Raw genomic sequence first — 24278 nt, 5'->3', positions numbered from 1 at the left:
AAAGTCTCACAGTTCGGTGCTTTAACTTTCAACAGATCTTTAATGAAATGAATGTTAAAGCGCTGCAGAACGCGTTCATATCGGCTCTGTTCGTCAGCTACAGGGATGTGTTGCGGCTTCTTATCTTATGTGACTCAGTGTTTATAGGACCTCCATCTTTTTCAGTCTTTAAAGATGCACACTTCAGCGTTAAAGCGCCGCTTAAACGCAAAGTACACGGAGAGACTCAAACTCACCTGCCAGAAACACGGAGCATCAGCTGTCCAAATGCGGAAATGTCAAGGTTGAGATGGTTGAATGAGCAGCCGTCTGTCCGTCCGTCCGTCTGGCTGTCTGTCTGTCTGTCTGGTGTGTTTCTGTTCAATTCAACCGGATAAAGTCTGATAAACACAAAAGAGCGTAAAAGCTCCGACAAACAGCGATAAAATCCTCCGGGAGATAAAAGCACGACGCGGCAGCCGCTGCGGTGCTCCGGCCTGTGGAAACAACGCTACACCGACCACCACGGGGTCTCCGACCAACGTTTACCACCTGCACGGGTTCACCTCAGTCCTCCGCGCGCCCCGCTGACATGAAAATGTTCGACTGGGAGTCGTTGGTCCGCGTGAAACCCGCTTCTGTTCCACATGTGCAGAAGAAGAGCCGCTGACAGAGACCGCCGCCGCTCGAGCTGCTGAATCATCCACAAACACACACACACACATGCGCGTGGGCGCGGAAAGCGCTTGCACGAGGCACAGCTGACTGTGGCGTCATCCCCCCGCTGTAAACATAACTCTTTCGTGACCAGGCTGTCAGAAAGCAGGAATTAAGTGGTTTCCGGCGCGAGTTCGAGTCCAGGTCTGAGCACGTTGCTGGAAACAGTCTTTCTGCTCTTTCTGCTCTACCCACTGTCGAATAAAGGCCAACAACCCCCTAAAAACCTTTGGAAATTATGTAAATAATAAAAATAAATAGATAATAAATAGATAAAAGTTTAACCACAAACCTGCGGAGCCTCCAGACTCAGTTAACTCAAACCTGATTAACTGAGTTTTGACTTCAACTTCCTTCAGAGTTTTAACTCACCTGATGAACTGAGCTCCAGCCTGCTTCAGTGAGATTTACAGTCATCAGGTTGAGTCATGGGACCACATCTGAAAAGTTCTGACCATCGTATCAGTCTCAGATCTCCTCTTTGATTTTGTTCCATTTAAGATAAAAGAATGTGACACAGCTTCCAGACAAATTCATCCGTGTGTTAATCTGCCTGCAGCTGTCTCAGTTTTGTGGCCCTTAATGTGATAAAATCTCATCATTTCATGTGCTTTTTAAGAACATTGACTTTAAGTTCACTCGAATTCCTTCGTTTCACTTCAGACATAAGATTCTGAATCAAAGTGAGTTGTGAAAATTACTGTTAATTTTCGTGAAAAACAAACCGCAGAGATTTCCATATTTAAACATGCGTTAATGAATATGATAACACTGTATGATGCATGTATGAAGCATTTTAGAGAAAATGAAGCCTTGAAACCAGCTGTTCTGGGCTGGGCTGCTGCTGTTTGTCCTGCAGGGGGCAGAAGTCACCTTCTCAAGCTGTTTTAGACTTTACCAGAAAGTTTTATTTACTTTGCAGGTGGTTATTCTCAGATTATTTCTTATCTTTCTTTAATAACTGATGGTTAATTATACAAAAAAGACACGTGACACCAAGAGAAATGTAGTCAGAGACTGCAGCCTCACACATCATTCAAGGGGAACTCCGGTGTTTTTAAACCTGGACCTTATTTCTGGCATGAAATACGTTCATCTACTCACTGAGAACATCCACACGCCCCCCTGCAGCACAGCTTATTCACTCCGTGCTCTGTGACAGTCGGCTAACTTCACACAGAGTTTGCTGCTGATAGTTTTGTGCAACATGGCAGGATATTTATCAGATTCTGAGTAAGATGGACGTTCTTACCGGAGTGAATAAACTGTGCTGCAGGGGGGCGTGTGGATGAAGTGGTCCCAGTAGAGTGCCTGTGTAGAAATCCCTCCGTTAGCTCTCCTATAGCTGCAAGTAGCCACATAACAGCAGCTATGAGCTAACAGAGCTATGAGCTAACAGAGCTATAGCACACGTTCATTAATTCATTCTTCTTAAAGTATTGGTGAAATAAAGACAGATAAAGCCTTATTTAGAGGCTGCATCCTCTAAGCCCCGTTCTCTCCGTTATATGGATCTCCAGTTATCTAAATATCTTCCGAAGGACGCCGACTTTCACCAAACTGTTCTCTGTGAGCAGATGAACGTATTTCATGCCAGAAATAAGGTCTAGGTTTAAAAATACCGGAGTTCCCCTTTAATGGTGTGACTGGTGTTTTAAACCATTTATCCATCCATTTTCTATACCCACTTAATCCATCGGTAGGGTCGCGGGGGGGCTGGAGCCTATCCCAGCGGTCATCAGGCGAGATACACCCTGGACAGCCGGGAAACCACCACACCACCGTGCAGCCCGTGTTTTAAACCATTAAAAATGAGATTTTAAAACAAATTAGGTCAATATTGAGTTGGACGAAAATCCCTCATTGAAGATGTGTTTTTAATCATAAATGTTTTCTGAAATGAAGAACATCTGTCTAAGGATTGGCTTTATTTATCATATGAGGAGAAAACATGCAGGTTTCTGTGCCTTGAGTCTCGTTCTGAAGCTGGTTGAGTGTTTGATTTGATGACTTTTGCCGGTTTTTACACCTGTAAAATATCTGATGTGTTCAGGGAGCTGATGAAAAACAACACAGCAGAATTAAAATGCATTCAAAGTGCAGCCGAGAGGCAGCAGAGAAGAAGTACTTCATTTGCGCGCAGAGGGTCACCTGCAGCCTCAGTTCCACCAGTGATCTGATCAGAGCGCGTCTCCGGCAGCAGAATCTCACCGCTGAGCGGGAACATTTCTTTTCTTTTGGTGCTCGTGGAGCTGAAACTGTGTGGACAAAGGATGGAGTAGCAGGGGCGACTCTGGACATCCATGGAGAACTTTTACAATGAGAGCCAAAACCACCACCAGGACCACCCGGACCGGCACCGGGTAGTAACAGCTGGAGCGGACCTCCCCGGGCCAGGCGGAGATCTCAGCCTGCGCGCGCTGACCGGCTGCGTCCTCTGCGCCTTGATCGTCTCCACCCTGCTGGGCAACACTCTGGTTTGCACCGCTGTCATTAAATTCCGCCACCTGCGCTCCAAAGTCACCAACTCGTTCGTCATCTCTCTGGCGGTGTCGGACCTGTTCGTGGCCGTGCTGGTGATGCCGTGGAGGGCGGTGTCCGAGGTGGCGGGCATCTGGCTCTTCGGCCGCTTCTGCGACACGTGGATCGCCTTCGACATCATGTGCTCCACCGCATCCATCCTCAACCTGTGCATCATCAGCATGGACCGCTACTGGGCCATCTCCAGTCCGTTCAAGTACGAGCGCAAGATGACGCGCAGGTTCGCCTTCCTGATGATCGGAGTCGCGTGGACGCTCTCCATCCTCATCTCTTTCATCCCAGTGCAGCTCAACTGGCATCGCGCGGACAACTCCACGGTGAACGACCCGGACGACTGCAACGCCAACCTGAACCGAACTTACGCCATCTCCTCCTCTCTGATTAGCTTCTACATTCCCGTGGTGATCATGGTGGGGACGTACACGCGCATTTTTCGCATTGCTCAAACCCAAATCAGACGGATCTCGTCTTTGGAGAGGGCTGCGGGGCCCCGTGCGCCAAACCACCGCCACCGCGCCTCCGCGCACGACGAGAGCTCGCTGAAAACGTCTTTTAAAAGAGAAACTAAAGTCTTGAAGACCCTGTCTATCATCATGGGGGTCTTTGTGTTCTGCTGGCTGCCGTTCTTCGTCCTGAACTGCGTGGTCCCTTTCTGCGGCCTGGACAAGCTCGGGGAGCCGCCGTGCGTCAGCGACACCACCTTCAGCATCTTCGTGTGGTTCGGCTGGGCCAACTCCTCCCTGAACCCGGTCATTTACGCCTTCAACGCCGACTTCAGGAAGGCCTTCTCCACCATCCTGGGCTGCAGCAAATACTGCTCCACCTCCACCGTGGAGACGGTGGACTTCAGCAACGAGCTGGTGTCGTATCACCACGACACCACCATGCAGAAAGAGGCCGCGCAGGTTCCGGGCGCGCAGAGAGTCATCCCGCCGCCCGCGCACACCTCAGCTGACCCGGAACACAACTTTGACAAAGTCTCTGTCATTTCCGACGGCTGCCGGAACCACCGGAACCTGCTGCTGCCCGCCATCCTGCAGTTCGAGTGCGAGCCGGAGATTTCTTTGGACATGATGCCCTTTAACTCATCCGATCCCGCAGACAGCTGTGTTATCCCGGGTCAAATCCAGGACCTGTGAACGCCGCAAACCTCGAAAGTCTCTCGCATCATTAGGGCTCCTGCTCACCTGTGGCTCTCGTGATTAATTCGGAGCAGGATCATTCTGAACTTTTGCCTCTCCGTGAAGACTCTCCAGGAACTTCTGACCGAGAGTCTGTGGCACAAAGTGGATGGATTCTTCTCGGTGTGATTTTAACACTTTATAATAATTCTTCAGCTTCAAGCCCAGAAAACCTGGATTTAAACCACTTTAAGATCGAAACACTGAAGAATTTAAATCTGTTCCAAATCCAGTGTGTCGTTGCAGTTTTATTGTTCACTCAGTTGATTATGATTCAAATCTTATTTTAAGTAGCTGCAGCAGCTGATGTCATTTAGAGCAATTAGATGAACATTAAACGGCCTTTAAATCGTGCTTTCTGATCTTTAAACGTAGCTTGAAGGACTTCCCCATCAGATGCTCCTGATGCCTACAGATTAAACACACAATAGGCTTTAATCACTATTTGCATAATTGATGCAGTTACATTTTGAAGCAAGCTGTTTGATGTGAGTGTTGCTGCTTTTGATATGTTAAAGCTGGCAGATAGATGGAAGGATAATTGATAACAATTACATCATTAGTTTCTGTGTCTAATGACCTCTTCGTGTAATTGCAGGCTGCTTCGGTTCATCCGTCTCACTCGGAGTAAATCAGATTTGAAGCTAAACAACAGATCAGATGAGTGTTTGTGTCCATGTTTCATTGTTGTCATCATCTGTCAGCAGCAGCCAATGAAAAGGCTGGAGCACCAGTTGTGTTTCTGGCATTTAATAAACTGCAGATGATCGTTTTTCAGTGTCCTCCATTTTTTTGATTTACTGATTCTTTTCAAATCACTTTCTTGTGGAAAAAAATGCACATTTTTCAGGGTGAAAATCTTTTTTTTGATTGTGACTCTTTGAAAAGAAAAGACGAGGAACTTTTAACTAACTTTTAAAGAAGCTGATGTACAGTTTTCTGCAAAAGCCTTGATCCAGAACTCTTTTTTTTAACATATTCTGACTGTAGCAGTTTACTGAAACATGTTCAAACCTGAACATAAACCCAGAATCTGAGGCAGAAACAGAGTTTTTCTCAGTTCTCAGCAGCTTTAAAGTGAATCTCTGGTCTGAGCTCCTTTATTCTCCAACACAGCCTGAACCCTCTGAGACCAGCTTTCTGTCATTTCTTTAAGGAGTCTTCAGGAATAGTTCTCCAGGCTTCTTGAAGGACATCCCAAAGCTCTTCTTTGGATGTGGGCTGCCTTTTGTTCCGTTCTCTGTCAGATGATCCCACACTGCTTCAATAATGTTGAGGTCCGGGCTCTGGGGAGGATTCATCCCTCCATAAGACCTGTTGCCACTGATTTTCAGTCCACTTCTTGTGTCATTTGGCACAGCTCAGCCTTTTCTCCCTGTTTCCCTTCCTTAAGAACGGCTTCTTGACAGCCACCCTTCCATGGAGCCCATTTCTGATGAGGCTTGGGCCAACAGTAGATGGATCAGCTGAAGGTCCAGATGCATCTCTCAGGTCCTGTCAGGTCACAGCTGGATTTTTTCCTCTTTCTTAAGGACATCACTTTCAGATCCTGTTCATCTGCTGGAGATAGTTTTTTAGGCCTGACACTTCTTCTTTTGTCCTCCACTTGTCCAGTTTCCTCAAATGTTTTAAGGACACACTGCACACCATGCTGAGATATGCCAAGTTTTCAGCTAATAGCTCTTTGGGAATCACCTTGTTGCTGCAGAAATCCTATTTTCTGTCTGGGTTTGTTCACGAGTCATAGGTCAGTCGACTAACTCCTTCTTCCTCTCTGGAATCTCTTCCTCAGATTTCAGAAAGTTGCTGAATGTTGATATAAATAGAATTAAATCAACTCTGAATAAATTAAATTCCTGCATCACGTAATAATTTGGGGAAAGACTAAATGTTGACGATATTGTGTTTTGAAAAACATCGCTGCAAGATCATCCTCTGTGGTTTATATTATGACAAAGAGATTTTAAGGAATCTTTCCAGCCTTCAGGTGATGAGGAGGAGGTGAAGAACTGAGTGTTGGAGATGCTCAGGTCCTCAGAGAGCTCTGACAGGTGTGACTCTGTGGTGGAAAACTCTGGAACTCCACTGAAACACATTTTCTGTGAACATATTTCATGGCTGCGTCCACAAATTAAGTCAAAGTGGTACTTTTCTTATTGCCAAAGGGGAATAAACTGATTCTATCAAATATAACAAATTGATATAATCTTATATATCGCATCAAATAAATGTATTCAAATCAAAACATGACCATCAGAAGTGTTTATGTTTTGGCTTCATGAGGTCCTGTTACAAACTTAAAGTGTGGAAAATAGTTGAATTCTTGTTATTTTATTGGCATTTTCTGCCCTAAAGGACATTTTACAGTATGTGGTTCAACAAGTAATTTCACATATGAGAAACAAAACCCTTTGCAGAAATACGAAATAACTGAAAAACTATTTGTGGCTGCAATGAAACATCACTCTGGATCTCACCTCTGGTTCTGCTCAGCCCAGAGGACCTCATCCACATCAGCTGCAATATTCTCCGTGGCCGAGCAGCGGGGGAGAAGACGCCTGGCATGGCGACCCATCCCAGAACACGCCTCCTCCATTGCCTGGAGGCACCGGTCTGAATGGAGTGCAGCAGGGAGTGTCAGCACCGTTTGAAGCTGTTGTTCCACAGCAGCATCTGGGGTAAAGGTTAAAGATCAGGGAGGAAAACTGCTTCCGACACTCACTCCACTTTCATCTCCAGGAGAAGAAGGCCGGCATTGTGCCGGAGCCTCTGTCCATTCACTCTGATGTCACCAGAGCTCAGGCTGACTGTCCTCATGCTCTCATAAGATGGAGGATTGAACCACATTTCATACTCTTGGGTAGATCACACCACGAGGGTTAAAACCAACAGGAGAATCAGTAAAAACAGTGTTTAAATCTTAATCTGTACAGGTTTAAGAGTTGTGGTTCCCAGAGTTTCTAAAAGCAGAATGGGAGGCAGAGCCTTCAGTTATCAGGCCCCTAAAAGCAGAATGGGAGGCAGAGCCTTCAGTTATCAGGCCCCTAAAAGCAGAATGGGAGGCAGAGCCTTCAGTTATCAGGCCCCTAAAAGCAGAATGGGAGGCAGAGCCTTCAGTTATCAGGCCCCTAAAAGCAGAATGGGAGGCAGAGCCTTCAGTTATCAGGCCCCTAAAAGCAGAATGGGAGGCAGAGCCTTCAGTTATCAGGCCCCTAAAAGCAGAATGGGAGGCAGAGCCTTCAGTTATCAGGCCCCTAAAAGCAGAATGGGAGGCAGAGCCTTCAGTTATCAGGCCCCTAAAAGCAGAATGGGAGGCAGAGCCTTCAGTTATCAGGCCCCTAAAAGCAGAATGGGAGGCAGAGCCTTCAGTTATCAGGCCCCTAAAAGCAGAATGGGAGGCAGAGCCTTCAGTTATCAGGCCCCTAAAAGCAGAATGGGAGGCAGAGCCGTCAGTTATCAGGCCCCTAAAAGCAGAATGGGAGGCAGAGCCTTCAGTTATCAGGCCCCTAAAAGCAGAATGGGAGGCAGAGCCTTCAGTTATCAGGCCCCTAAAAGCAGAATGGGAGGCAGAGCCTTCAGTTATCAGGCCCCTAAAAGCAGAATGGGAGGCAGAGCCTTCAGTTATCAGGCCCCTAAAAGCAGAATGGGAGGCAGAGCCTTCAGTTATCAGGCCCCTAAAAGCAGAATGGGAGGCAGAGCCTTCAGTTATCAGGCCCCTAAAAGCAGAATGGGAGGCAGAGCCTTCAGTTATCAGGCCCCTAAAAGCAGAATGGGAGGCAGAGCCTTCAGTTATCAGGCCCCTAAAAGCAGAATGGGATGCAGAGCCTTCGGTTATCAGGCCCCTAAAAGCAGAATGGGAGGCAGAGCCTTCAGTTATCAGGCCCCTCTCTGTGGAACCAGCTGCCAGTTTGGCTTCAGGAAGCAGACACCCTCTCTACCTTTAAGATCAGGCTGAAACTTTACTTTCTGATAAAGCTTATAGTTAGGGATGGCTCAGGTGAGCCTGAAACATCCCATAGTTCTGCTGCAATAGGCCCAGGCTGCAGGTTTCCTTGTGGTTCCCAGAGTTTCTAAAAGCAGAATGGGAGGCAAAGCCTTCAGTTATCAGGCCCCTAAAAGCAGAATGGGAGGCAGAGCCTTCAGTTATCAGGCCCCTAAAAGCAGAATGGGAGGCAGAGCCTTCAGTTATCAGGCCCCTAAAAGCAGAATGGGAGGCAGAGCCTTCAGTTATCAGGCCCCTAAAAGCAGAATGGGAGGCAGAGCCTTCAGTTATCAGGCCCCTAAAAGCAGAATGGGAGGCAGAGCCTTCAGTTATCAGGCCCCTAAAAGCAGAATGGGAGGCAGAGCCTTCAGTTATCAGGCCCCTAAAAGCAGAATGGGAGGCAGAGCCTTCAGTTATCAGGCCCCTAAAAGCAGAATGGGAGGCAGAGCCTTCAGTTATCAGGCCCCTAAAAGCAGAATGGGAGGCAGAGCCTTCAGTTATCAGGCCCCTCTCTGTGGAACCAGCTGCCAGTTTGGCTTCGGTTCTGCTGCTATAGGCCCAGCCTGCTGGACAACTTAAAAAAAATCAAGTATAAATTTTACAAAGAGTTAAGTGGCATAAGGAGGTAACGCCCATGCCGACACATGAGCTATAGTGTCGAGACTCGGCATGAGTTAAGGAATTTAAAATGGCTTCTTTGCTAAGTTGTCTGTTCTGTGTCGACACAACACTGGTTCATCCCTTGAGTTAGGAGCCTTTTTTCTGCCTGAATGGGTCAAAGGTCAGAGTTCAGTGGCTGAACAAAGAAAAAACACTGAAAATGCTCAGGAACAAGGACTGAAGATGAGGGGAAAAGCAGAAAATGTTCAAATAAAAACTGTGAAAGAGCTTCAGAAAGCTGCAGAACTGTTGATCAGGACACTTTGAAGATTAAAGAAAGTCAGGCTTTTGCACAGTACTTTATATACAGATATAGATGATCAAATTAATGTAAAATGATAAAATAAACTATATTACAGTGTGTATAGTTCTTAATAGCATTGGTCTCCACATTTCCACTTTAAAAATCTAATTTTTTCAACAGATCTTATCATCTTGATCTCACTCCAACTTGTAAGGATTAAATTCATCAGATGAAATGTGAAATGAAGGTCCTAAAGAAATGAGGCTGATCAGGACTGTTTTAACTGCAGAGCAAAGCCGGCTGCGGTTTAAACCTATTAGAAAATAGGTCAATTAAGAAAATTAACTAAAAAGTCTCAGTTTTCAGAAAGTTGCTGAATGTTGATACAAATAGAATTAAATCATTTGTGAATAAATGAAAACCCTGCATATCGTAATCATTTGGAGAAAGACTAAATGTTAAAGATACTGTTTTCATATCTGCTCTTTTTTAAATGCAGACAAAGCAGAAAAAAATGGGCCAGGAACAAGAATCCAGATCATCATCTGTGGTTTATATTATGACAAAGAGATTAAAAGAATTTAAGGAATCTTTCCAGCCTTCAGGTGACAAGAAGGAGGTGAAAAACTGAGTGTTGGAGATGTTCAGGTCCTCAGAGAGCTCTGACAGGCGTGACTCTGTGGTGGAAAACACTGCTTTGGCTCTGGATTTTAGGGTTTTTCAGGCCGATGCTTCTTCTTTTGGCCTCCACTGATCCAGTTTCCTCCAATTAGAAGCAGCACATGTCCAAAGAAAGCCTGCAGAACTATTTCCAAAGACCACTTTAAAAAAAAAATCACAAGAAAGTCTGGCTGCTTGGAAGAAAATAGGAAGAATTGACTGAAGATGTTTGCTCAGTAACTGGATCTTTATAGCACCAATAAATCAAAAGTAAAAGCCTCTAAAGAGAAAATAAACTGACTCAGAAGCCGACAAAGAGACACTTTTCACTTTATAAACGTTAACAAACCAACATGCATGTACAAAAAATGAATAAACACGCAACATTTTTATCATTTCAGATGGATAATTGACCTTTTCGGGGCCACACAGCTGCTTTTGTCAGCGTTTTCCATGTAAAAGCAGCCGCTCCCTCTTCAGTTTACTGATTTAAGATGAATTAATTTCGGTAAAAGCAGAACACAAACTGCAGGTTCTGACGGTATCCGAGTCTCTTCACTCTACAGATAACTCTGTGATGGTCTAACAGATCAGTTTCTGCACCCTGAAATCACTGGATGATGCTCTGTGAGCGACAAAAGGACAAAATCAACAGTCACATCACGTCACATCATGACAAATAACAGTAAAAAAAACAAAAAACAGGCACCCGATAAAAACCTCGATGTATTATCAGACTTCTTCTGTGTGCATGCAGTCAGTGAAGCAACAGCTCGGCTGATCCCTCCTCTGGCTGGTCCTTCATCCTCCTCCTCCATCTGCCTCGGGCTTCATTATCTGGTAGGTGATCAGGTACTCTGGGTAAGCCTGTGCAGGGCAGAGAGGCGTTCACTGACAATCAGCAAAAATCAAACCAAAAAGCCCAAACACAGAGTGTGAAGTCCTCCAGTTGTTGTGCTGCTTCCAAGCAGCGACAAGTGAAAGAAAACTCTGCCTCAGATGCCTGTTGGTTTCCTTCCAGCATCGACTCCACCCCCAGACATCAGCTGCCTGCGGCGTGTTGAGCTGTGAGGAACTGCAGGCAGCTGTGGGTCAGTCGCTGCTACTTCAGAATGGGACCAACACGAGGGCAACAAACCGTCCGGTGATTGGTTGAATGTGAAAACACAGCAGGAGAACATCTGGAACTCACCATTACATCAAAACCTTATAATTCTTAACAGCATCGCATTGAACAACAACAACATGAAGACGTGACGGTGGTCAAAGGACAGAATTAATTACTGCCCAGTTTATCGATTGAAATGGTTTCGTAGCATTATAACGTACATTAGATCTGTTGTAAGGACACCAATGAGTCCTTGAATATATCTATTTAAAAGTCGCTAATAGGGCCGGGACTCGATTAAAAATGAATCTAATTAATTAGAGGCTTTGTAATTAATTAATCGAAATTAATCGCATTTTAATCGCATATTAATCGCATATAAATATTTGACCTGAGAACAGTGAGAATAATTTTTTTCACATGGATAACATTGAATAATGACTGAATACATAAGCTTAAGCAACAAAATATTGTTTATTTTTTTTCAAGGTGGAAATTAACCAACCGTGCTCTTATCGACGCTTCTTTCCGTCCGTCTGTTTTTTAATTAATTTATTTTTTATGCCTTTTATTGGACAGGACAGATAAAAGGAGACAGAAAGCAGAGAGAGGGGGGATGACACGCAGTAAAAGGCCGTCCGATGTGGGATTCGAACCGGGTCCAACAGCAGCGAGGGCTGTAGCCTCTATACAGGGGGCGCCTGCACTGCTACCGACCATCCGTCTGTTCTTGCCTGTCCACGGGGCCATCTCATCAGCTTCTTCCTTCATGTTTAACTATTGTTCACTGTGGTTTGTTGTTGTCTGAAGTCATGAACGTGAGTTGGTGCTCCAGTATAATCGGTACGCCTGAAACTCATCCAGTCAGAAACGTTCCACGGCGCAAAAATAAGTGCGATTAAAATTAAGTTAATTTTGCGTAATTAATTAATCGCGTTAAAGTCCCGACCCTGGTAGCTAAATTTCTTGTTTATGTGTAAATAAACAGGTAACAAATGGTCTTGAACAGAATAAATATGATGACTGTTTGGTCACCCAGGTCAGATTTAAAGGAAAAAACCTTTCTGATCTGTAATCAGAGCACCAAATAAGTCAAATGTCTGCAGCAACATCAGGAAATATCAGTTTGATCCAATCCTCATCAGAAAGGAGTGGAGCCGAGTCCAGAGGTTATGAAACATGATGTCGCTGCTGGGTGAAAACCTCCTAAATCCATATTTTTCCTTTATTCTAAACGTTCGTCACCCTTCATGTCTGTTGGAGGAGATGAAAAAAGCGTTTGTTTAAACATCTTTTAAACCCGTTTGCTCCTCAGTCTGATGGTGAAACACGAAAGCCGAGGGTGGGAATGCTCTGACTTCATCTCATTTGACAGGTGATAATTTAACAAAACGCTCCCTGATTAATAATAACCTTTTGGATATTGTACAGTGCTGCCAGCAGCAGGTGTGGCGTCCTCCTCAGCCAATGAGGATCTTCTCTGTCTAACAACGCGCTCAATGCCTCCTCTTCATCACTCCAGTCCTGCTGCTCTCCAGCCATCAGCTCTAAAGACAGCCTCCACATGTAATTTCACACCCTTGGAACGCCACTGATTGCTTGAGTGGACATCTGTTTATGCCTCACTGTCAAGTGGCACTTCTGAGCACCGCTGCTTCGGCGCCCGTCTGCTCTGCACCTCAACAATGACTCTGTGTCATCTGCTGCTTTACGAGGTCCAGACGTGACGTCTGCATTCACTCAGTGGCTCATATGGTTGGTTTGTTTTCTTTCTTTACCTGCAGTATTACCTCAACTAAACATTTCAAACCTCCACATCTGCAGAGGACCTTAAAATGGCACCAAGTTTAACCTTATTTTGGGCTCTTTTTGTCACCTGGAGGAGCAGATGCTGCTGAAAGGACATTATTTTTTGGATACTTTTTGTTATACTGATGATGCGCATTTACTCTTGAAGGAAACAATCCGCTCTCTGTTAGAGTTCTTCAGGTTTTTTAGCAGAATTTAGCAGGATTGGGATTAATTCTCAATAAAGAAACATAAAATAAGATTACCGTACCTGTCCTCTTCTCTCTGCACTAACCTAGTTAGAGACTGTTCGCCTCTAACCTTCTACGACTGAAAAGAATATGAAATGTTCCGTAACTATGTGATAAAAATGAAGACTAAATGGTATCCAAATAGGAAATATATCACATATAAAAGCTGATCTTCATACACAAAGACGCTGCAGAAAGTCAGATGAAAGAACAGAGATCCTCTTTAATCTAAACCAAACCTGTTTCTGCACTTATTTACCCCCCAAAGTAAGAAAATCAGCTCAACAGTTCTGACCTTACAGGGAACCTTTAAAGATCCATCAGTGGTAACTTTGAATAGAAACACAAGGGACAAGTTTGTCACTGTCCCTTTAAACCCTCAGAGTTAAATTTCAGGATGAGTTCAGGGTACTTTGGGGCTCATTCAAACCTGTGAGTATTTCCAGTTTCCGTTCGTTATCGGGGCCAAATCTGAGGAGGTCTTTTTAAAAAGCTTCTGAAAGGAGCTGTGAAACGGACCCATTGCTCGTGGTTAAAATAGTCAGACAGTCAGTTTATCATTTATCGGCTCAGACCCGACGCAGCTGCTCGGGTTTTATCTTCCTGATGTGGTTTCCAGCCTCCCATTAAACCATCTGGTGTGAAACTATCTGATCACATATCCAACGTTTTGTATGTTTGTGTGGATGAATCCGACGGGTTTGGTTGGTATTTTTTCCACGTTTGCCTTGTTTGATGGTTGGTTTTTAACAATAAAGTTTTCCTCTATGTTCTGCAACTGTTGCTGGACTTCTGACCGTTTTCCCTCTCCAAGTGCCAGGAACTATTAGACTGCTTTTTTTTCTAAAAGATGAAATCTTTTGTTCTGAAAACATGAAATCGAACCTGATTGGACGTGTTCAGCTCTCATTAGAAACCCTCAAAGCCTGCTTTACCAAATGAACAAAGCAAACAGAAGTTTAGGAAGTACAGTTGAACCATGTTTCTGACCTGCTCTCCTCTGTAGATGACATACTCAGCCAGAGCGAGGCCATTCACGCTCGGCCTGCCGGTGACCGAGTGGTGACCCGGCGGCGAATGAGCCATCTTCATGGCGTTGAACTGCAGGAAGGATTTACCCAGAGTCACCCTGCAGAACAACAAGTGTCTGCGAAAAAAAGCAAGCAGCAAGAACTGTGAGCATGCAAGTGCATCATATAACACGACTGTTAAGAAAGATGAAATAACAAAATATGATTAATGATTAGTCTTAAAGCTGAGCAGAGAGCTGTTAGAGCTGTTCCTGCAGCCAGGATTCCACCATCTGTTGTTAACCAGCTCTGTGATCCTCCTCCTTTACTGTTAGCGCTCTGTCTGCAGTCTCTGTCTGCCCGGATAGTCTTAAAGCTGACCAGAGAGCTGTTAGAGCTGTTCCTGCAGCCAGGTCCAGGATTCCACCATCTGTTGTTAACCAGCTCTGTGATCCTCCTCCTTTACTGTTAGCGCTCTGTCTGCAGTCTCTGTCTGCCCGGATAGTCTTAAAGCTGAGCAGAGAGCTGTTAGAGTTGTTCCTGCAGCCAGGTCCAGGATTCCACCATCTGTTGTTAACCAGCTCTGTGATCCTCCTCCTTTACTGTTAGCGCTCTGTCTGCAGTCTCTGTCTGCCCGGATAGTCTTAAAGCTGAGCAGAGAGCTGTTAGAGTTGTTCCTGCAGCCAGGTCCAGGATTCCACCATCTGTTGTTAACCAGCTCTGTGATCCTCCTCCTTTACTGTTAGCGCTCTGTCTGCAGTCTCTGTCTGCCCGGATAGTCTTAAAGCTGAGCAGAGAGCTGTTAGAGTTGTTCCTGCAGCCAGGTCCAGGATTCCACCATCTGTTGTTAACCAGCTCTGTGATCCTCCTCCTTTACTGTTAGCGCTCTGTCTGCAGTCTCTGTCTGCCCGGGTAGTCTTAAAGCTGAGCAGAGAGCTGTTAGAGCTGTTCCTGCAGCTAGGTCCAGGATTCCACCATCTGTTGTTAACCAGCTCTGTGATCCTCCTCCTTTACTGTTAGCGCTCTGTCTGCAGTCTCTGTCTGCCCGGATAGTCTTAAAGCTGAGCAGAGAGCTGTTAGAGTTGTTCCTGCAGCCAGGATTCCACCATCTGTTGTTAACCAGCTCTGTGATCCTCCTCCTTTACTGTTAGCGCTCTGTCTGCAGTCTCTGTCTGCCCGGATAGTCTTAAAGCTGAGCAGAGAGCTGTTAGAGCTGTTCCTGCAGCCAGGTCCAGGATTCCACCATCTGTTGTTAACCAGCTCTGTGATCCTCCTCCTTTACTGTTAGCGCTCTGTCTGCAGTCTCTGTCTGCCCGGATAGTCTTAAAGCTGAGCAGAGAGCTGTTAGAGTTGTTCTTGCAGCCAGGTCAAAGTGAAACACATTAAATTGCCCTCCTATGTTCCTGCTTTATCGTGTCAGCTTTTCCATCTTATCTGCAGATCCTCTCGGGTTTTCCGTGATGATCACGGGATGAAATAGTTTACACTTCCTCTTCCTTTTTCTTCATTTTGTTCCTGCTTTGCAAGATGTCTCCTCTTCAACTCATCTTGATTTGGGGTCAAAATCCAGAAAGCTCTTCGGTAGCAAAGCTGAACTTCAAAAGTGGAGCATGTAGTAAGAGCAGTCCAATCTAAACACACCTGAACAAATACCTGTGACTTGCAAACCTGTGAAACACAGCAGCAAATTTCATGGGAGGAATCAGTAATATTGGAAAAAGAGGGAAGCTAAAAAAAAAAAAATCAATTTTACTGTTAAAACCTTCTTAAATACACTACAAGGACTTTTCTAATGATCTCCAGATAACTCACCATTAAAGATATAAAGTTTCACACATAAACCAGACCTTCCTGCAGATGAACTGGGCTAAAAACAGGGGAAAAGAAGCATGTTGCTTTTGGACATTTTTCTAAATGTTCATCGTGTTTCACAGAAGTTTATTCTGGGGAGAATGTTGTCAAACACCTTTGTGGTTTATCTGCTAATCTTTTTGAATTTTAGAATGACTTATCAGTCTTATAATTAAGCTTTAAAATGTCAATTTAATTTTCAGAAAATGTGCACGAAGCTTGTTTCCATCGCCTGGTTTGGAGTGAACAGACCAGTCAGCAGGTGGCGGTATAAGCTAATCTGTGGGGGTTTCTGTAGCTGTAGGAACACAAAGACTAGCAGCTAAAGCCTTTTAGGGATTCTTTTCAACGTCTGTATTCATTTTGATGCATCTTCGAGCATCAGTAATATTCATTCTCTTGAAACAGAAATAGCTGATCGAAGCTGTTCGGCTGTGCAGATCAACCCTGACATTAAAAGCTGAAGTGTTGTTCGGGGGGGGTGTTGGTCGTGTACCTCTGGCAGAAATAACAGCAGCGATCTTTGTGCAGCGGGCAGCCCGTCCCTCCTCCGATCCCGTAGACGTACTGGTTACTCTTTGAGGAGTTCTCTGCAAAATAAATGCCAGCACCGAACATCCCTCCAATGTAGGCGTGACGCTCGTCGAAACCCTTGTGGATGATGGCGTTGACGAAAGGAGAACCTGAGAAGGACCAGAAACAGAACAATGTGAATGTAAGTGCTGGCGTTCCTCTGACAGCGTGGTGCTGGATATTCTGACCGTGGAAGAGCATGCGCTCATTGCAGTGTCTGTGGTTTTCCTCTGACACCGCCTTCCTGCGGTGTGTGTACCTCTCCCACAGCTTCTTGTTGCAGACCTTCTGGATCTGGAACACAGTTATTGAAATAAATGATGAGTCTTCTTCACACACCACAGTAAGTTGTGGAGTTCTGCAGGGCTCTGTGCTCGGACCAATCCTTTTAACGTGATATATGCTTCCATTAGGCAGCATTATCAGGCACACATGTCCACTGCTATGCAGATGACACCCCGCTGAACTTATCTATGAAGCCAGAGGACATTAAGCCGGTGAAACGACATCAAATCTATTTTCATTCATTTCATTCTCTGCAAATATCACTGAAAGCAGATGAAAATATTTCCAACCCTTCAACTTACTGAATAAAGTATTAAATAATAAAGTTTGTTACCTTAACAAGGTTGAATCTGTTGAAGACTCCTCCAGCGTGGCCTCCGTCTCGATGCTCTCTGATCGTACTCTGCATCTAAATGACACAATAACTCTATTTACATCATGACACCTGCTCAAATATGGTTTTGGCCTTTTTGGTACACAAAAACAACTCAGACTTTCCAAGATTCAGGACACTAAAAGACTTTTGTCTGTGGTATCGGGTACCAGGGCTTGAGCAGATCTTAAAAGTTTGAGCTCCAGTTGATGAGACTTGCTCCTGCACCAACACCCTGTGGCCAGTTTATGGTCTGTCCCTGCTGAGCAAAGCACCTCTAAACCTTTGAGCGGTCCTTTTGAAAGCTGCTCAGGTCTTTTCCTCTGCTGATTTCTCCAATTTAAACGCATAGTGAATATGACTGCCTGCTGGTCACTTCCTGGTTGATGTATAATCGATCCAAGACTTTAACCTTCTCTGAAAAGCCTCCAGCTGATCTAAAATGCTGCAGCCAGAGTTCTGATGAGATCTAACAGCAGAGATCATGTTTCTCCAGTTTTAGCTTCTCTTCATTGGCTCCCTGTTAGATTCAGAATAGAATCTAAGGTTCTTCTCCTCACATATAAAGCTCTTAATGACCGAGCTCCATCACATCTTAAAGATCTCACAGTTGGATATTTCCCCAACAGAGCACTTTTCTCTCAGGCTGCAGGTTTCCTTGTGGTTCCCAGAGTTTCTAAAAGCAGAATGGGAGGCAGAGCCTTCAGTTATCAGGCCCCTAAAAGCAGAATGGGAGGCAGAGCCTTCAGTTATCAGGCCCCTAAAAGCAGAATGGGAGGCAGAGCCTTCAGTTATCAGGCCCCTCTCTGTGGAACCAGCTGCCAGTTTGGCTTCAGGAAGCAGACACCCTCTCTACCTTTAAGATCAGGCTGAAACTTTCCTTTCTGATAAAGCTTATAGTTAGGGATGGCTCAGGTGAGCCTGAAACATCCCATAGTTCTGCTGCTATAGGCCCAGACTGCAGGTTTCCTTGTGGTTCCCAGAGTTTCTAAAAGCAGAATGGGAGGCAAAGCCTTCAGTTATCAGGCCCCTCTCTGTGGAACCAGCTGCCAGTTTGGGTTTCGTTGTAATCAGCTGGTTTCCTTTACTAGAAACTGGATTTCAATTAATCTGATTTGTTCATATTTGTACTACAATGACTTTGATTGTAACTTTGAAGTGCCATGAGATGACATTTGTTGGGATTTGGGGATATAATAGTCTTTATGTTTTTTTATGAAGTGCACAAAAATCTTAAGCAATCATAAAGTAAAAGGACTCGGTGCTGGAAAGCGAATCAGGCACTCAGGGATAGTTTTAGGCCCAGAAATGTGCATAACAAAAGTAATTTTATTTCAAAAAGAGGCAGAAACACAAAGCCTTGAGGTTTAAAAACTGGTGTTGCTTTGAGAAATGATTCCTGAAGTCAACTTCGGTTCTCCAAAAAGAAATAGACACCAATCAAAAGCTATCAAAAACAGCCTGACATCATGCCTGAAACCAGCCTCAAGACAAATGAACAAACCTACCAATACCTGATCCAAAACAGTCCAACACCATGTCTGAAAGTAGAGATAAAATCAGACACAAACCAAAGGAAAATAAATAGTCCAGCAGAGTGTCAGTGAGAATTAGTCCTAAAAGAGAGCAACATTGTGTCTAAAATCTGATGTGAAGCCAGTCCAAGAGCAGCTGAAGCTGGCAGAAGACACTGAGCCAGACAACAAATCAACAGAACTGTACTCAAAAGATACTCGAAACCACTGGAAAACCACAAAACATGTCTGAAAGCAGCCAACTGAAAGGAAGTCAAAAGAAAACGGGGCTGAAACGGGTTTAAAGCCATGTCTGAAACGGGTTTAAAGCCAGGGCTGAAAGCAGCGGTTAAAAGCAAAGGGCCTGATTTTACCTCCTCCTCCACCGACTGGAACTCCTTATCATCGGCTGCGAGGTCCATCAAGATCGTCCCGCTGCTGGCTGTGTTCAGATAGCAGCTCAGACCTGAGGCACCAGCACACACATTAGAGACAAAAACGATGGTCTGCGGCACTCAAAGGCTTCATGAACAGATCAACACACCCTGAGCTGGAACGCAGAAAACATTTTGATCAGTATTTGTTCTGAATGTGTGGCCTGGCTTCAGACTTGGTTTCAGGCAAACTTATTGCACTGATTTTTGATTCGAGCCACGTTTTCTACGTGTTTCGGGGCTGATTTGAGACTCTTTTCGTGAACAGGGTGTTCGACTGTGCCTCAGTGTCTTCATGTTGATTCATAATTCAGCTGAAAAAGCTGAGTGTTCTTTTCAGTTTCATGACATTGAGTGTTTACGTGACAATTTATGTGAAAATCAGGCAGAAAAAGCTGCAGCAGAGCAGTTTAGTGTGTGTGATTGCATGTGTGTCCTCACTCTGCGGGCCGCTGATGAGCCTCTCGACTCCTTTGATGATCTTGTGCCTGTGTCCGTAGGCGTTGATGCCGACGTCCTTCAGCTCACGGTGACCCATCTCCACCAGCACGTCCAGCGTGATCTGCACACACACATTTTCCTTTTCTCTGAGCACATTAAGGCAAACAGAACCCGGCAACAGAACCTGAATCCAAGCTGAACTCTGAAACCAGGTCTGAACCCTCAGACATTCCTCTGAGCATCTGTCAGTCAGGACAAAATGTCCTCATAAGCTCGCTAACATATAATTATTCATCAGACAAATAAAGCTGAGGTGCTCTGAGACAAGCAAAGTGTCTGCTGCAACCTCTGCATCCATGGTTTGATGCAGTTAAGTGCACATAACTATTTGGTCCTTCTGAAACCAGATCAGGGGCTTCGTGTACAAAGACTTGTGTGGATTTCCTGCTGAAACAAACTAAAATACCCTCCAATGCACAAAAATATCCGGATTTATGAATCTGTGCGAACGCATGAATCCACATGGAATTGAGCGCCTCTCTGTCCAAATTATGTTCACATTTATTTATAATAACAGTTTCCCAACATCACCTCTAGGTGTCGCCAAAGAATCAGCAGCTGTAGAAAAGTGAGCCTGAAGTTGGCGTGAGGCACTTCGGTCATTTCCCTCTGATACATCTGACTTTTCTGTGCAAATGCACCCTTCGTACATGAGGCCCCAGATCTTTACATGTGCTCATTTCTACAATGTCCAACCAAGTCAGCCTCATCTGCCCAAACAAATGTTCTGGGCTCTGATCTCTGAATCAGATTCAAATCAGAGCAAAAACACTGAGACAGACTAAATACAGAAAACTGTGCAAAGTTCTCCCAAGATGCTCCAAAACCAGCCCTAAAACAAGTGTAAAGGAGCTGAAAATGTGTCTCACAGGAAGTCAAAAACAAATCAAACAGCAGTCATGAAATCAGTCTTAAAATCAGTCCCAGAACAGCCTCAAATCAGCTCAAAAACAAGTCAGAAACTAGTCAACCAGAAGGCCTGATCTCAGTCCAGCACAGTTTGGAAAAGTAGTGACATCTGACTGAAACATGAAGAAAACAGGTCAAAGGTTAGAAAAACAGACCTCATCCCTTTCCGATCGACTGAAAACACGAGAGGAAGCCATCACCCAGCAGCTGGGGCTGAAGCAGAACTCACCTGCTCTTTGACAAAGACGTCCACAAAATGCTCCAATCGCAGATTCTTCAGGAACCGACCGATGCTGAGCTCAGGCCCTGAAAGACACAAACACACAGCATCACCACTCCAGCTGAGCTTTAACTGCTGACTTCGGACGAACCTTCGGCTGCTGAAGACTCCCCATCAGAAACCATACCCCCCTCACTGGAAATGAAGGTTTACTGTCTCAGATTTACAGTCATTCCTGAACTCCTAATAGGAATCCTGGGAGTTAAGTTGTGACTATGATGCACCGTAGAGCTGAGGCAGCTGACTTTAACCCAGCAGAGGAACGTCATGCTATGTTTCATGTCGGGACGGGCTGTGGTACGACTTCTGTTACCATGGTTACATGGTGTTAGAAAAATCATATAGTTATACTATGAGAAAAGCTGCAAGAATAAGAGTTTCTGTGATGTTGGAGGCCTCCTCCTGTCAAGCAAAAGTGTTCTGACTGTCTGAACTCGTCTTCCCATAACATTAAATGGTCAGCAAGCATAAATAATATAAATATAAATAGCACCATTTTGTTAGCAGACAACTCTGAGCAGCTTCCTGACAGGTTGTGCCGACTCGTCTCTTTCTTGCAAGAAATAAATGTTTTGTGTTGATCGTCTCCAGCGACTCTGAGCCTAATTTTGAGAGAATTTTTCTAACATACTGGTTACTGTTTGTATTGTTCGGATAAGAAGTTAGAATGAAGTCAAACAGGATGGAAAAGAGAGAAGACTGAGGGGAAAGGAGCGAGAAAAGGGACCTCAGAGGGAGAAAGAAAGAACATAAAGCCTCACAGATCCAAACACTGGACTGGATCTGATCCAGATCCTGCTGCACACTGTAAACTAAATAATTATTAGAGTTATCAAACCTCAGAATGTCATGAAACCTAATCCTAGTCCTGGAGTTGATGGTTTGCACCGGGGAGGATCCTTACTGCGTGGAGAGCGATCAAAGCAACGATCAACACACTTTCTGCTGGGCTGCAGCCCATGACACCGCCTCATCCTCACCTACATTCATCCTTTACTGAGCCCCAGAGGTCCCAAGGTTTCAGATTCACCTCCATCACTCACCTTCCTGTTTCTTCTCTGCACCCAGTGCTCCGCGCCCCGCTGACTCCTCTGGAAACGCTGGCCGTGAGGTGGCGTCACTGTTAGCAGCAGCTGCAGCATCCCGTCCAGAGGAAGGGCCGGAGGAGGAAGAGGAGGGCAGGGGGAGGAGGGGAGGAGCTGGGCAGGAAAGGGAGGAGGAGGAGAGGAGCGGTGGGACGGGTGGAGCGTCAGGTGAAGATGTGGTTCCACTGATAATCTGAGGTTTGAAGGAGCCGCCGAGAACAGATGGAGGCGTCGCTGCTGTCAGCAGAACCCGAACATCGTCCGTCTGCAGGAGCAGAGGAGAATCACTGCGTTACATCTCACTGTGTCACTACTGCAACGCTCTACTAACTGGTCTCCTAACTGGTCTCCTAACTGGTCTCCTAACTGGTGTCCTAACTGGTTTCCTAACTGCTCTCCTAACTGCTCTCCTAACTGGTCTCCTAACTGGTTTCCTAACTGGTTTCCTAACTGGTTTCCTAACTGGTCTCCTAACTGGTCTCCTAACTGGTCTCCTAACTGGTTTCCTAACTGGTTTCCTAACTGGTTTCCTAACTGGTCTCCTAACTGGTTTCCTAACTGGTCTCCTAACTGGTCTCCTAACTGGTTTCCTAACTGGTCTCCTAACTGGTTTCCTAACTGGTTTCCTAACTGGTCTCCTAACTGGTTTCCTAACTGGTCTCCTAACTGGTTTCCTAACTGGTTTCCTAACTGGTCTCCAGCCTGTGAAACCTCTGCAGATGGTCCAGAACGCGGCGGTGCGTCTGGTCTTGGATCAGCCTAAAAGAACACGTCCCCCCTCTGTTCATTGAGCTCCTCTGGCTGCCCTTAGCATCAGATCCAAGTCCCTGATGTTAGCTACAAAGAGCTTAATGGAACGGCTCCATCTACTTGAATGCTCTTGCAAAGGCTTCTGTCCCAACTGGGTCCCTCCGTTGGTCCCAGGATTGTCGTCTAGCAGCTCCTACACCACGCCTAAGACAATCCAAACTCTGTTCATGTGTCGTCCCACGATGGTGGAATGACCTACCGAGCGCTACCAGAACAGGGGCGTCCCTGTCTATCTTCAAGAAGCTCCTGAAAACCCAGCTCTTCAGAGAGCATCTCCTATCCCAGCACTTACCTTGTACTTCCCTACCCCCTCTATCTCTGCACTTTATCTTTCTGCACTTCCTTCTATGCCTGCACCCTATCTCTACTCTGTCCCCTCTGACAGAGTCGGACTCCTGGGTTCCTTCTATGTAGCTTATTGTTAGCTTTTTATATAGCTGTTATATCTTCATTTGTAAGTCGCTTTGGATAAAAGCGTCTGATAAATACAGGAACAGAAACACACTGACTATCCCTTTAAACCAGCGTAGGACCAACCGTGACCACGTCCAGCGGTGACTGTCCTTCCTGGTTCCGGAGGGTGGGGTCGGCGCCGTGAGCCAATAGGAGCGCACAGAGCTGCGTGCGGCCTTTCTGAGCGGCCTCGTGCAGCGGAGTGAACGCCCACCTATCGGTGGCGTTGACACAGCTGTCGTACTTTATGAGGAGAGCCGCCACCTCCACATGCTACGAGACAGGAAACGTTGATGGTGAATGGAAACAGACTTTCTTGTTATATTTGATGGTAAATTATGAACTGATGGTGTTGGTTGTTGGACATTTAAACCGCTAACGTCACTAGATTTGAGCGGATCATCGGCTACGCTGTTAAAATGGGGTGCGGACCACATCTTGATGGTATAATTGGGAAATCAGCTGTTTTTTGTTGCATTTAATTTGATCCTGGAGTCCTGTTATCAGCATATAAGAAGTTTAAATCATGTCGAGGATAAAGAATCCCTCATATTTCAAATAAGACACCGGATCCTCCCGTTATTCCGCACTCACCCCGTAGGAGGCAGCGTTGTGCAGAGGAATCAGTCCTCCTTTATCCTCAGAGTTGACCTCTGCTCCGTGCTGCAGCAAGTATTCTGCCGCCTCCGGGTTGTTGTAGCCCGCTGTGACACAGAAACAGTAAAAAGGATGATGATGATGATGCTCTCACAGTGAAAGCAGGGGGTTGGAAGATTTAGTTTTGAGTTAGCAAACACAGGAAGTGGAGCTGAGATGGGCTAAAAACTGAAAACCCGTTCTTTCAGGTGAACAAACATGGACATGATGGTTCGGGCGTGTGTTCTGGTACCGGCCAGGTGCAGCGGTGTGGAGTGCCTCCCCTGTGAGTCTCTGCAGTTGACATTGTCTGGTGTGCAGAGTTTCTTCACTCTGGCCAGGCAGCCTTTCTTGGCGGCGTCCAGCAGGGCGGCGTCACCCCGCAGCAGGTCCTGGACGTCAGTGTCGGCGACCTTCACCAGATCCAGAGGTGTGTTCCCATCCCGGTTCTCT

General features: G+C 45.5%; 3 protein-coding genes across 4 annotated transcripts in view; 1 reads left to right on the top strand and 2 right to left on the bottom strand.

Annotated features, from left to right (window-relative positions):
• The window catches only part of ccser2b (coiled-coil serine-rich protein 2b), a 54550-nt gene extending 53872 nt beyond the window's left edge, over positions 1-678 (bottom strand). Inside the window, exon 1 of the mRNA XM_072373704.1 lies at positions 237-678. The gene's annotated coding sequence lies outside the window, so the exon portion shown is untranslated. The remainder of the gene's footprint in view (positions 1-236) is intronic.
• A 2321-nt stretch (positions 679-2999) lies between these two features.
• LOC140278651 (D(5)-like dopamine receptor) lies at positions 3000-4376 on the top strand. Its single transcript, XM_072373705.1, has one exon. The coding sequence runs from the start codon at positions 3000-3002 to the stop codon at positions 4374-4376; it is 1377 nt and encodes a 458-aa protein (XP_072229806.1).
• Positions 4377-10286: 5910 nt separating this feature from the next.
• The window catches only part of LOC140278684 (poly [ADP-ribose] polymerase tankyrase-2-like), a 27839-nt gene continuing 13847 nt past the window's right edge, over positions 10287-24278 (bottom strand). For both annotated transcript variants that reach the window (XM_072373753.1, XM_072373754.1), the window contains exons 19-30: positions 24079-24278; positions 23784-23893; positions 23274-23462; positions 21885-22191; positions 20791-20867; positions 19593-19713; positions 19092-19183; positions 17165-17239; positions 16734-16839; positions 16469-16655; positions 14102-14258; positions 10287-10831 (exon numbers count right to left, since the gene is read on the bottom strand). The exon at positions 24079-24278 is cut by the window's right edge and continues 20 nt beyond it. In XM_072373753.1, the coding sequence (XP_072229854.1) occupies positions 10766-10831; positions 14102-14258; positions 16469-16655; positions 16734-16839; positions 17165-17239; positions 19092-19183; positions 19593-19713; positions 20791-20867; positions 21885-22191; positions 23274-23462; positions 23784-23893; positions 24079-24278 (1687 nt within the window). In that variant the 3' untranslated portion in view covers positions 10287-10765. The remainder of the gene's footprint in view (positions 10832-14101; positions 14259-16468; positions 16656-16733; positions 16840-17164; positions 17240-19091; positions 19184-19592; positions 19714-20790; positions 20868-21884; positions 22192-23273; positions 23463-23783; positions 23894-24078) is intronic.

The sequence above is a fragment of the Leuresthes tenuis genome, unplaced genomic scaffold (genome assembly GCF_036924035.1).
Source record: "Leuresthes tenuis unplaced genomic scaffold, fLeuTen1.0.hap1 SCAF_20, whole genome shotgun sequence".
In the NCBI taxonomy this organism is placed as follows: domain Eukaryota; kingdom Metazoa; phylum Chordata; class Actinopteri; order Atheriniformes; family Atherinopsidae; genus Leuresthes; species Leuresthes tenuis.
Note: the sequence above shows the minus strand (reverse complement) of the source record. Positions and strands in the feature narration are given on the sequence as shown.